This window comes from Hypanus sabinus, chromosome 15 (assembly GCF_030144855.1).
Source record: "Hypanus sabinus isolate sHypSab1 chromosome 15, sHypSab1.hap1, whole genome shotgun sequence".
Classification (NCBI taxonomy): Eukaryota; Metazoa; Chordata; class Chondrichthyes; order Myliobatiformes; family Dasyatidae; genus Hypanus; species Hypanus sabinus.
In genome coordinates this window covers 47,043,581-47,057,615 of record NC_082720.1, presented here as the reverse complement: position 1 = coordinate 47,057,615, position 14,035 = coordinate 47,043,581, and the positions used below count along the sequence as shown (strand labels likewise).

At 39.2% G+C, this 14,035-nt stretch overlaps 1 protein-coding gene across 8 annotated transcripts in view; it reads right to left on the bottom strand.

Moving 5' to 3' along the window:
- ankhd1 (ankyrin repeat and KH domain containing 1) overlaps positions 1 to 14,035 on the bottom strand; it is a 144,603-nt gene that overhangs the window by 99,145 nt on the left and 31,423 nt on the right. For 7 of the 8 annotated variants that reach the window (XM_059990308.1, XM_059990309.1, XM_059990313.1 and 4 more), the window contains exon 2: positions 7,877 to 8,030. In XM_059990308.1, the coding sequence (XP_059846291.1) occupies positions 7,877 to 8,030 (154 nt within the window). Of the gene's footprint in view, positions 1 to 7,876; positions 8,031 to 10,072; positions 10,186 to 14,035 lie in introns of those variants that run through there. The other variant, XM_059990312.1, reaches the window with a different exon arrangement.

Here is a 14,035-nt window from a genome sequence, read left to right as displayed (position 1 = left end):
TGAAGTAAGGATGGTGAGCTTGCTCCTCAACCACTGCAAACTCTGATGAGTATACTCCCTCAGAGTAAGTTACCAAGTTTTCACTTCTGACTTAACAGAAATAGTAATAAATGAGGTTGCTGTGAGGTTGGTGGGAGAGAGTTCCAATATAGTTGCCACTCTTGTTTTTTTTTTAAAAGACAACAAAGACTACAGAAATCCTAAGTGAACTATCCAGTAAATTTTAGTAAACAGTTATATTATAAATGGAGGTGGTTTTTGATGATGAAAGGTGAAGCCATGAAAATTTAAAAATCAGTATAACATTAAAATGGTCAGATTACACATTCAGAAGCAAATTAATTCAGTGAACTTGCAGTGATGGATGAAAAAGTTAGAATTTGAACACTAGAACTTTAGATGAGATCACATTTATGGTGGTAAAAATCAGAAAGGGATATAAAGTATTGGAATCAACAGATGAGCTAATGTTGAACCAGTGTCAAACAATGTTTTGACTGAGTTCAAGTTCCAACTCCAAGACCAAATATGAGACTTAAGACTGCATGCAACCCAAATCCACACACACAACAACAAGGGATGGAGCAAGTGACCAAAAATTGTAACAGAAACAAAACATTGGCTTTGTTTTCACAAATGCTCAGAGGGAATTTCTGTGCATTCAGTAAAGAATTTTAGACAAAAACTGTAACAAATCAATGTAAATGCAAAGTTTAGAAAGAACAATAAAGCAGAGCCAGGGACCAGCTGTTAAATACTGTACTTTTGAGCATAGTTGAGAAACAAATGTCATAACAGCCTTCAGGAATTATGCACAAGTATGAAGCAGCAATGATTCTATGAGGAATCTACATTTGGAGCACTAAGAATGAAAGAGGCAAGGGCAGGCAGTCCCATCCAGCAGGGGTTAAGAACAAATAGTTCTGAACCTTCACGGGTTACTTCAGTACTGCTGCAGAGATGCCATTGCAAGTGGTTTAGTTCAAATATTACAGATGTGGGGTTGGTCAGTGTGGGAGAAATCACCACTCCTTTGGCAGGCAACAGGAAAACAGAGCTTGGAATATGGGAATGCAATGTAGTTAAAATGTGCAGATATGGCCACAATAATCATTAAGTCTGAAGATGTTTTGACTATTTTGTCATTGTCTTTTGTACTCATCTACTCCTATTTGGTTAGTAGAACATTCAACTTCCCCATAAATGAAGATACTAGTGATTACCAACAAGTAAAAGCCAAACTGGACCAAAGCCAAACTGTACAGGATGGGGCTGCATCTACCCACGTAAAGCAGCTCAACTACTAATCACAAAAACTATTCATCTCAATCCTCAAAATGATGTTAGAAGATTGGCAGAATACCCTTAGTTTCCTGTTATTGGCACCGTGAAAAATAATATGAAAGAGGCTCAACACCAATATGAACTGATAGTTTTTACTACTGCTCCAACTGATAGACTCACTTTCTCAACTCAATTGATATAGAACAAAATTTACAGAATGACTACAGAAACAGACCAAGATTACTTGGGCATCTTTACCTGTGATCTTATCCATCCAGATTGACAGCATCACAGAATGACAACACCACAGGCCACGGAAACAAATCTGACTAACAGCACCAACTGCAAACATTGCCTCTGCAGCCAGGTCTTTTAGCCTGCTAAATCAAATCATATTCTTTAGGAATGATTGAGTATCAAAACCAGCTATAATGCAGAAATTAAGATACTATGTTACTAGTTAGCGCTGTAGAATCATTGGAGCAGCATTAGGCAGCCGTCCATCACGTCTGCTCCACCATTCCATCATGGCTGATTTATTATCCCTCTCAACCCCATTATTCTGTCTTTTCCCTGTAACCTTTCACACCTTTACTAATTAAGAACTTATCAACCTCTGCTTTAAACGTACCCAATGTCTTGGCTTCTACACCCATCTGCGTAAATGAATTCCACAGATTCACTACCCTCTGGCTCTAGAAATTCCTCCTCACTTCTGTTTCAAGGGACATCCTTCTATTCTGCAGTTGTACCCTCTGGTCCCAGACTCACCTGCAGTAAGAAACATCCTCTCCATATCCACTGTTTAGGCCTTTCAATATTCGATAGGTTTCAATGAGATCCCCTTTTATTCTTCTCAACACCACAGGCCGAGAGCAATCAAACACTCCTCATGTTAACCCTGTAATTCCTGGGATCATTCCTGTGAACCTCTTCTGGACTTTCTCCAATGTCAGCACAACCTTTCTCAGACAAGGGGTCCAAAACTGCTCACGATACTCCAAGTGTAGCCTGACTAATGCCTGTTAATGCCTCAGCATTATTTCTTTGTTTTTATATTCTAGTCCTCTTGAAATGAATGCAAACATTGTATTTGCCTTTCTTACCATTGACTCAATCTGCAGCTAACTTTCAGGGAATCGATTACCTAGAATATTCACAAAGCCCATCATATGTAAATCCCAAAGAAATAAGCTATTGCTTATAGCATATTATAGGATTGAGAATAAGAGGTCAGTTATTTAAAACAGAGTTGAGGAAGAACTTCTTCTCCCAGAGAGTTGTGGAGGTGTGGAATGCACTGCCTCGGAAGACGGTGGAGGCCAATTCTCTGGATGCTTTCAAGAAGGAGCTGGATAGATATCTGATGGATAGGGGAATCAAGGGATATGGGGACAAGGCAGGGACTGGGTATTGATAGTGAATGATCAGCCATGATCTCAGAATGGCGGTGCAGACTCGAGGGGCCGAATGGTCTACTTCTGCACCTATTGTCTATTGTCTATAGCTGGGTCTCATCAACCTCACAGACCAAACAACACATGTGTACAAATTAAAGTGTTCAATTTTTAATGCCTTACTGGGTATAATATTTTATGAAGGTGCTGAATAACTCAGTCAATTTATGATTAATTGCATCAGATAAAAAGTGCCTGAAAAGGATGCAAAGAATCTCAAAAACTTCCTCGTTACTACCACTTGTAATTCATGATACAAAGTCACGATCAGTTTGGTCTTCCACTCAATGCTTCAGTGTTATTTTTACATAAATTTGTTCTTTCTGACAGCAGTACAGTACAAGACAAAAATTACAAGTTACAAAATAATGTAAAAGAATGCATTTCTGTTCATGGACCATTCAGAAATCTGATGGGTGGTGGGGAGTGAAAAGCTGTTCTTAAAGCACTCAGTGTGAATCGTCAGGCTCCTATACCTCCTTCACAAAGGTCATAACACAAAGAGAGCATGTCCCAATGGTAAGGGTCTTTAAAGATACCTTCTTGAGGCACTGCCTCAGTTGCAGGAAGGGTTGTGCCAATGATGGAGCTAGTTGAGCCTAGCTCTGCGGCCTCTTTTGATCCTGTGCATTGGAGCTTCCGTACCAGGTGGTGGTGCAACTCCAGCAGAATGCTCTCCACCATACATCTGTCTAAACTTGAAAAAGTCCTTGGTGGTGCACCAAATCTCCTCAAACTCCTAGTGAAAGAAAGCCACCGGTAGGCCTTCACGACTGCATCAACATGTTGTGTCTAAGGTGTTAATGCTGTGAAAACTGAAGCTGCTCACCATTTCCACCACATCTCAATGGGGATCTGTCTGTTTACCTGTGTGCGTGTACTCAATTTCCCCTTCCTGAATTCCACAATCAATTCCTGTCTTACTAACATTGAGCACAAGATTGTTGTTGTGACACCATTCAGCCAATATGGTACCACATTAACAGTCATCAATTTTTTTTTTAAAATGGTCACATACAAATCACAACACCAAATGGAAATAGTCAATTTACAAATATGATACAGATAGGCTGAGACAAAAGTTATTTACTGAGAATATCCTACATTTCATATCTTTCTGGGTATAACATTTTCCCTCAAGAAATAGAGCGTAGCCACAGTATTTTTCAATGCCTTGGCAGATCCAGTCTGAATGCCAATATATCACCTCACTTAATGAATCAAATTTACCTCACTTACAATCCATTTTAAGGTAGGCCATGCTCGCCTTTATTGGATTAGACAATTTATTCACTTAACCAATCCCCCCCCCCACCCCAACCACTGCCATTCCCCCTCAAAGAAACTTTCTAAATCCATGTTTGGGGTCCTCAGTACCTGAGGATTCTGACCTTCTGATTTATGCAATTTCTAATCTAAAACTGAATTAGACTACCACCATAGGCGTCATCTCAGAACTGGGCTTAATTACTCAGAGGTACTTTCTGCTTAATATATACAAAGTCACATGGAACTATTGGCTAAAATGTGAGAGGTGCTTAGTAACTGCACAAGTTTTCACTTCACATCCTGTTTTGAAAGGAAGCGCCAACAACAGATAAAGGAATTTCAATTAAAACAATATGCAGAAAATTTTCTAACAAGATTCTGGAAATAATAAAAACACATTGGACCCTCCTATATCAAAAGAAATTGAACATTACACACAATGCAAAACATATTCATTGCAAACTTTACTCTTCAGCGACATTTCAAAATACTGATTCCTCAAAAACAATCCTTTTAAATGCTGTATAACACCCCAGAAGGAGAATAGTTTTTCAATGGCCACTAAAACAAGCAGAATCAGTCTCATGTAAAGCATTAGAGCTAACAATAGTCAGTCAATTTCAACTGAACTGATTTGTGAATTGTTTAAAGATATTTTTGATGAGAAGAATGTAACTGATTCCATCCTTCAAAATTGTAGGATTCAATGCAATAAAAATATTGTTCAATTTCTTATTTTCATTTATTTTCTCTGAGAAAACTGCAAAATGGTAACATTATTCAGGATTCTGAGATTTGATGGACAGTAGGCCAAAGATTGGGGATACATTGCACATCCAACCATCATGTAGAAAAAACATAAATAAGCTAATTCAAAAGTGACATCAAACAAGTTTTCACCCAAATAAGGACATTACAAAATAGATTCAAAATAAATTTTAAGCAAATTTTAAAAAGAACGGCAATAAGGCAAAACAACTAAATTACATTATCTGTACTTGCAGTTAAGTAGCAAGCTCGTGAGTTGAAAAATCAATTCTTGCAGCTTTCCACTGAATTGGGTGGAAAATTACATAAAATATTTGAAAGATTTGCAAATGATGAAGTATTGACTCAAGAATGTCTGCTCATAATCAAAAATGTAACAGAATGATGCAAATTAATTTTTATTTACTCTGATGCACAACAGAATTATTTGAAACAAAGATGACTTTACATATACCAAGCGGATATTGAGGAATATGAAAACAAAAGATACCAGTAACATCAGCTGAATTCCTTTGCATCCATGTTTAGAATCCTTTGTCAATGGACACGATAACAGCAGTTCTTTAGCTTAAGGTTCATCTCGATAATATTCTATTTTCTTATTGAAACATCTCAGTCCATAAGCATGATCCCAAGCTACCAGAAGCATTTTGTTTAATTATCCATTCCCTTTCTGGCCCATGTTGTGTATTCCGCACAAGCTCATCTAAATGCATTTTAAGATAAACAATATAATAATTTTCCCAATCCATTACCAATTTAAGCAATCTCAGATATACTTTCATTATTCCCATTTACAACTCAACCAACCCTATCTTTTGTTTCATTGATTACTTCATTACCACTTCAACTGCCCTACCTCATTACCAATTTCTCATGAAATTCTCATCTTCTAAAAGGTGGTCAACCAGAAATTTGCTTTACAAAGACGTTGTCTCACCACCTTCGAGCTCTTGAAGAATCAGCTTCACCCTCTCATTTTATCTAATAGGTTATTAAAGTATTACTTGGATCATTTTTACAAACACTGCTGATGAATGTATAATTTATACCATACAAATCACCTGAAACAACTTCAGCCAACTCACCACTTCACTGACAAATCCGAACAAAGCCTTACAGATACATAGTTAAACACAGATATTCTTTCATAATACATCCGATGCTACAAATACTTAGTGGGATGAGGAGCTTCCATGGAGACCTCTTCCTGCTGAGTTTTCATTTACTTTCCACAAACACTACCTGACACCTTGCCCATGATTCCAGCATTGTCTTTTGTTTTCAGGTTACTAGCATCTGCAGTATTTTACTTTCTGTATTTTGCAGACTTCGATCACCTTAACTAAGATTGTAGTTGCTATTAATGAGGTATAGATGAAAAATGGTCAACCCAAGAAACTCAAGATCCAAGGTTTACAATAGAGAACAACAGAAGAGTAACAGTGATTCAAGAATAAGAAACACTTTAAGGAGAGGAAGTAATTGGAGATAAACAAGTAATGATTGGAAGTTAGAAATCACAAAGAATTTGGCAATAGGATTTTGGGATCCATTCCTAGAATATCAATTTGGAAATTACTACAACGGGAGTTGCTTGTAAACACCTGAGATGTGGTAGAATGTATAAATGCCGTGATTAAACAAATGTACTGCGGAGGCAAAGAGGCCTTAATGAGAGACATAAATTTCAAATAAATTAAGAATAGATTCTCACACAGTATAAAACAAAAGCAAATCATTCAGCAGTTTTCTGTCCCTGGAAACATGAAATTCAACAGAGTAACAACTAAATAAGTCAAATTAAGTTTACAGCCCAAGAGTGTGGGATCACTCATTTTTATAGCAATTTTAATATAATCAACTTGAATGTGGTATCCAAGGGAGAAACGGCAAATAGACAAAAGATTTTCTGTTGCTTTGAAGTGTGCCCATGGTGAATTGGGTACATCTTCTAATAGGTTAAAAATAGGGGAATGTATGGTGGGAACCCATTTATAAATATTTCAGTAAGGTCACCCTCATTTTACTAGATTCTGAATAAGACATCTAACTTTCTAGAGTCATTCTTTATGGAAAATACTCTTACCCACAGAACTTGCTAAGCAATTCTTCTGGACCATCTCCAATACTCATCTATCCTTTCCCAAATAAGGGGACCAAAACTGTGCAAAATATCCAAGCTTTTCAATGACAAAGAGGTTTCATACTAAAATTACAGTCTGAAATACTAAGATACAAAGTGATTTTTACCAATTAAGATGGAAAAAACAGTTGGCAAATATATTTTTAAAAAATCACACATTTTGACAATAAGAGAGATTTTTTATATGTGCATAAATGGAAGCAGAGATTCAATGTTAAGGTCTTTGATTTTTAAATGTAATGAAATAAAAATTTGATCAGAAGGATTAAGAGAAAGTGGCCTTATATACAAAGGACTAGAAAACAATGAAGTAGGTTTACCGAAGCTATTAAAGCTTTACTTAGACCACATCTGTACTCAAAGTAACCCTAGCCTCAATTTATTAAACATTAAAGTTTTTGAAGGCAGATGTGGATTATCAGCATAATTTCTGGACTCCAAGACTCAAGGTATTAAGATAAATTACACAAGTGGAACTCTGATCCCATAGAATTGAAAAATTGGGAATCTGATCGATTTTAAAGATATTAAAGAAACTATTATTTGAGGCACGTCCCAAGCATTAGTCAGGCTTTTTAGGTAAAAGGTTTGGAAGCCTTTTTAAAAAAAAGGTAAAAGAATGATAGGAGTTTTCTCAACTTTTGCACAATGAATGACTATATGAATTATTCAGTTTAAATCTAAGATCCACAGATTTCTGTTAACCAAAAGGTGTGAAAAAAGCATGCTCACAAATGCTCTGTTACTATCAAATATTGGTTTCTTGAATGGACACAGGCTCATGAAACTAAAGCTTAGTGGTGGCAAGATTTCAAGAATGGTACCAATTTATTTGTCCAAGTTAAAAGAATTTCTGCCAGAATATACTTAATGTGATCTGAAAATGTACACATCTATAAAACAATTCTAAAGAAAACAAAGTTTAGTGATACAATTACACTGAAAACAATACCTGCTGCTTCTAGCAAGGCTTCCAATCTCGCCTGTGTTTCTGGATCGACTGTTCGTAGATCTGTTCCATCTGCAGCACTTGACAACAATAATTCAGAGGCTGTTTTAAGCATTGGATTATCCAGATCTTCCTGGTCCAGAATAAACGATTCAACCTGAAAAAGTTAAAATCCCAAGTTAAAGATAAAAATTAATCATTTCCGTTCTCTGTACCTAAATTTGCCTCTTAAAAGACATTGGTAGGAGTTGAAAACGAAAAAGATACCAAAGTGACAAAAGATAAAACATCTTACATAGAAAAGTACAACTAAATATCAAGGTGACCAAACGAGAAGTTGCATGATATATTCTAAACCTTGCATCAATTTGGTACTGAATTATTATGACAGTGTTTAATCAAATATTACTTGCAAGTTCAATCTGTGCTTTAAAAAAATTGCTGTGATCTGGTTGTTCTACATGCTTAGTCAAAGAAGAGCAAGATATTTTGAAATGTTAAACTGAAAACTGTATTGATATACCAACCATAATTTACAACTTCTTCCACCATAACTCCAACATTTCTTTGAAATGTACAATACTGGACTGACACAAAGGTAGCATGCTTTAACTGTCAGTGCTTCAACAACCAATTGCTTACCAATGATCAGGTATTACTATTTCATATAGAACTCAATAGAATGGAACTGTTTTATTCAACTCTGGAGAAAATGTGAAAGCAATATACAGGGATACAATCTACTAGATCACTGCAAAACAAATTCAAAAGCTAGCAAATAAAAATGTCAAACAGACAACATAGTCAAACACAGAATATCACAGGGAGTGAGAAAAGGATAGCTGCAAACACTGTGACCCTGTAACCTCTTCTCGGGCATCCAGCCGAGTACAGGTATTGATTATAACCAAAGTATCAATGACAAGCTCCACCATCTTCCTCAGGGATGATGCCTGGCTATGTATAGCCCAGTGGTATTTATAAGCTAGTAGCCCATCCCTTATGATTAGAAACCTGATTTAATTAGGACTAACCACTCTCCCACCTTGTTTACAATTGAATTCCAGTTCTTACTTGGAGCGAGACCTTCGTCTTTGTTAAAGTTCCTTTCTACCTGCTTTACTTTAATGGCTTCCTTCAACAGGCAGCCCCAAAAGCCATTGGTGCAGCACAGTAGTCAATCCTACGGCCATTGTGAATGCAGAAAATCCAGAAAACCTAACAAGGAACCCAGTGCTACCACCCATCTTCCCTATATTTCCACAGTTTCCAAGAAATACTGGATTAATACTGTCCACAAGCCCATAAAGAAGCTCAAGTCACAGCTTATGCGGGTCAAAGATGACCTGGGACATAAGGATGCACCACATAATCGGCCAAACAGGATGCAACATGGAAATCCGCATCAAGGTGCACAGGAGGTGTATCATATGGGTTACCTGGAGAAACTGGCAGTAGAATGACACTGCATTCGCAATAACCACATGGGTTGACTTCCATGGAATAAAACTACAGTGCCTTGCCAATGGCTTTGGAACCAGCTGGTAAAGGAAACCATGGAAATAAAACTAGAGCAAAAGAACTTTAACAAAGATAAAAAGTCTTGCTCCTAGTAAGAACCGGAATTCCACTGTAAACAAGGTGGGAGAACGGAAACCTGATTGGATGAAAACTAACCAATCAAGAGGGATGGAATAAGAAGGTATAAATACCGCTGGACTAGACATACCTAGGCATCATCCCTGAAGAAAATGGGAGTTTGTCATTGAAACATCTGTTATAATCGATAACTGCACCCGGCTGGAAGTCTGAGAAAGCACAAGATCCTTTTTCATTGTGACCCTAGTTTATACCATGAATAATGAATTTAGATTCAGTCCACCCAAACACTTGTTTAGAAGGGTGCAGAGAAAGATAACTTTGTTTAAAAGGGTGCTACATTCTCCTAGCATATTTAATCTTCAACATGTACATCTGTTTAGTTTATGAGATGTACTCCTTGCCAAGATTTTCAAAGACACTTCTAACAGCTAGTTACAATATCTGAAATTAATACAACCCTAAATAATTTGCAACAAAGTAAATCATAGTCAGTATGAATGGCTAAGCATTGCTCCACAAAAAAAGCATAAAATTAATATCACTACTCCTTGCAATAGCCCCTGGGTAAAAGCACTGCACTGTGCTAGCGATACAAACCTGAAGATCCATTTCCTGGATGAAAAGAGTTCGCTGATCTCAGCTGAAGCAGCAGTTAGTATACTACATTTGGTCTCAATAGAAAGAAATATCATCCAGGATTCCCACTCCTGATTGCTATCCAGTAACTCCAGCTGGTAAACGTGAATGTCAACATCTGTTGAGAACAGGATAAGGCTCAGCTATAAGCAATCATAAAGCTTCCTGACACTTTAGGTTCACATATTGCTGAGGTGATTAGTATCTGTAGGACTTTTCAGGGGTAGGTAAAAACAGTGTTCCTGCCATGCTACAATGATAGATCTTAATAAAAGTTTCCCTTAAATTGCCTCCGCTCTAAATTATTTGCTTCAGACTACTTTTTAAAGTAAGATTTTTCTTGATGCAAATGGTTAAGGCAGCTACAAATTTAAAGTTATTTCTTTTTCCTTATTCACTGTAGTTTCTCCAACGTTCCTCAACTACATTACAGATCCTATTGTTAATTTTCAAAAGCCATCTATTTCTAATCATACCAACTTGTGGAGAATTTATCTTTTAAGACACTGAACAAGTGGATGTTTCAAGTATACTGACAGTCACATACAAATTAGCAACGTAAAATGGATACCTTCAGTATTTCAAATCCATCCCCATCAGGGCCCAAGTTAACAGTGAATCATTGTGTACACAAAATTACTCTCACGGAAGCAGATGCACAGAATTTGGAATATAGTTTATGGTAAACTTAATACATAAAGTAAATTTAATACATTACAGACGATATCATCAAGCCCAAGCCAAGTTATTCTTAATAGGATTCTGGAGGAAGAAAATTCAAATCAAAACTCAAAAAAGAACTCAATTTTATTGCTTCCCTGAGCATAAAAACATAAGATTGCATTTTTCTTGGAATCAAAAGACTACATCAATCTGAAACAATAAAGGAAACAGGCCATTATCAGTTCTCAACTGAAATGCAAAATATGCTCAGTGTAAGCTCAAGTACTTCACTATCCTTGCAAATCAAACTTCAAGGGAAATTAAGCTGCAGAGAGACCATGAGGATATTTTCATCTTGGAGAAGGCTACCACTCAATTAAGAAAATTATTCACAAGATGCACAAGGGAAAAAAAATGGAAAATATTCATCTCAGGAGATCTCCAAAATGCTGGTTAAAAACTTATATTTACTGTTGCGCTGTCTTCGGTTCCTCAATGAACTAATCTACTACAGAATGTGCAAATATGTTAAAATATAAGTAAATGCACAGGAAAACAGAAACCCTTTTTAAAAAAAATCAAATCACTGTCAACAAGTCAACATCAGTTGGGTTACTGTACATTTAAATGAAGCTAATTTCATCCCATTGTTTCAGGGAAATTAATAGTATGCTACACTTCAAAACAAGACTTTCAACACTGTTTCATAAAGGCCTCTTGAAAAAAACTGATCAAGAAATGTGCAGCAACAAAAATACAGTAACAAGATTATATGCATGTTAACTAGCATGTTAGAAACAGAATTATGCACTCCCAAAATGAAATAAAAACTTTCAGCCCTGTTATAGGCAGGTGTGACAAGTGATTAATTAAACCAGAAGCATGAGGCAGCTCCATTAAGCATGAGCAACTCAGAAAAGTTAAGGACCATCAAACAATGGCCAATAATAAACCATATTTTAATCTTCAGAAGTTTCAATCACCTTGGCCTCTCAGGATCCTCATCATCTCAGAAACTAGTCGTCAGCCTACATTATATCAAGAAAGGCTATGACTTGATGATATCCTAGGTGCATGTACAGCAACACAAACAAAATTCTGGAGGAACTCAGCAGGTCAGGCAGTTTATCTATGGAGGGGAATAAGCAGTTGACATTTCAGGCAAAGAGCCTTCATCAGGACTGGAAAGGAAGGGGAAAGAAATCAGAATAACAAGGTGGGGGAAGCTGGTAAGTAATAAGTGAAACCAGGTGAGGGAGAAGAGTGGGTGGGTGGCGGAAGGAGTGTGAATTGAGAAGTTGGGAGGTGATAGGTGGAAGATGTACAGGGCTGAAGGAGGAAGAATCTGACAGGAGGAGAGTAGAAAAAAGGGAAGGAGGGCAGCACCAGGAGGGGATGGGCAGGTTGAAGAAAAGTGGTAAGGGGGAGAGAGAGGGGGGGGAGAGGGGGGGGGGAGAGAGGGGGGGGAGAGAGGGGGGGGAGAGAGGGGGGGAGAGAGGGGGGGGAGAGAGGGGGGGGGAGAGAGGGGGGGGAGAGAGGGGGGGAGAGAGGGGGGGGGAGAGAGGGGGGGGAGAGAGGGGGGGAGAGGGGGGGGAGAGAGGGGGGGGAGAGAGGGGGGGGAGAGAGGGGGGGGAGAGAGGGGGGGGAGAGAGGGGGGGAGAGAGGGGGGGGAGAGAGGGGGGGAGAGAGGGGGGGGGAGAGAGGGGGGGGAGAGAGGGGGGGGGAGAGAGGGGGGGAGAGAGGGGGGGAGAGAGGGGGGAGAGAGGGGGGGAGAGAGGGGGGGAGAGAGGGGGGGAGAGGGGGGGGAGAGAGGGGGGGAGAGAGGGGGGGAGAGAGGGGGGGAGAGAGGGGGGGAGAGAGGGGGGGAGAGAGGGGGGGAGAGAGGGGGGGAGAGAGGGGGGGAGAGAGGGGGGGAGAGAGGGGGGAGGGGGGGGAGAGAGGGGGGGGGAGAGAGGGGGGGAGAGAGGGGGGGGAGAGAGGGGGGGAGAGAGGGGGGGAGAGAGGGGGGGAGAGAGGGGGGGAGAGAGGGGGGAGAGAGGGGGGGAGAGAGGGGGGGAGAGAGGGGGGGAGAGAGGGGGGGAGAGAGGGGGGGGAGAGAGGGGGGGGAGAGAGGGGGGGAGAGAGGGGGGAGAGAGGGGGGGAGAGAGGGGGGGAGAGAGGGGGGGGAGAGAGGGGGGGAGAGAGGGGGGGAGAGAGGGGGGGAGAGAGGGGGGGAGAGAGGGGGGGGGAGAGAGGGGGGAAGAAGAGATGGGTTTACACTCCAGAGCTCACCAAATCTCCAGCTAACCACTTCTAGCACTGCTGAAAGACTATCTCAGAAACTAACCAAGAATAAGAATTCATCCAAATGTGTAATACAAGCAAAACATTATTGCACTATCAGCTGAATTTCAATTGCCAAGTCAAGGGATCACTGACAGTGCTGTCAATTACCACTAACACAATTAAATCTATCAGGACCACTCACCACTGGACACCATTACAGTATTCATTCAAGGACAAAAGACCTTCCAGTCATTCCATCCAAATTAGTGTTAAAACTATTAGAAGTATTCACTGTTTCTAAATGAATAATAAATTATATATTAAGTTAATGGAATACTATGAGAAAGTTAACTTGAAAGTTCTGATTATACTTCATTCTAAAAATTTAAGATATACATGACACCTCAATAACTACATGGCCCATTTGACTGCACCCTGACCATAATTCTAAGTGCTTCTTCCTTCCACCGGAGGATCACGTCTAATTGTATACAATATTGAAAATGCACTGCAATTATTCACCTGTACTTTTCTTGACAGATCAGCATTAAGCTCCAACATGGAGAAAAGGGGGATTTAAAAAATGGACTCAAAGATTCATATCCACCTTGCACCACCCTGACCTAGAAAAATATTGCTACTCCATTTGTGGATCTTTCATGTAATTATGCACGAGGCACTACTAGTGGTAGTACCTTCACTAAGGCTGTGACCCAGTATTGCTAATAATGCATCAGAAATGGGCAGTAAGTGCTGGCCCTGACACCAACAACCAGATGCTACAAACTGAATTGTAAAAAAAATAGCAATTGAAAAGTGGTGAGCTATCAAATCTCTTCTCCTGTAACACAATAAAAGACATGGTACAAACAAGAATTACTGCTTTTAAGATGCTTAAGCATTTGAAACACTAACTGTTAAGCACTAAACAGAGTTAACTCAGCTAATAGGCTATGTTCCAGCTTTCAATTCCAACTGTCCTTGACCTCATCACTT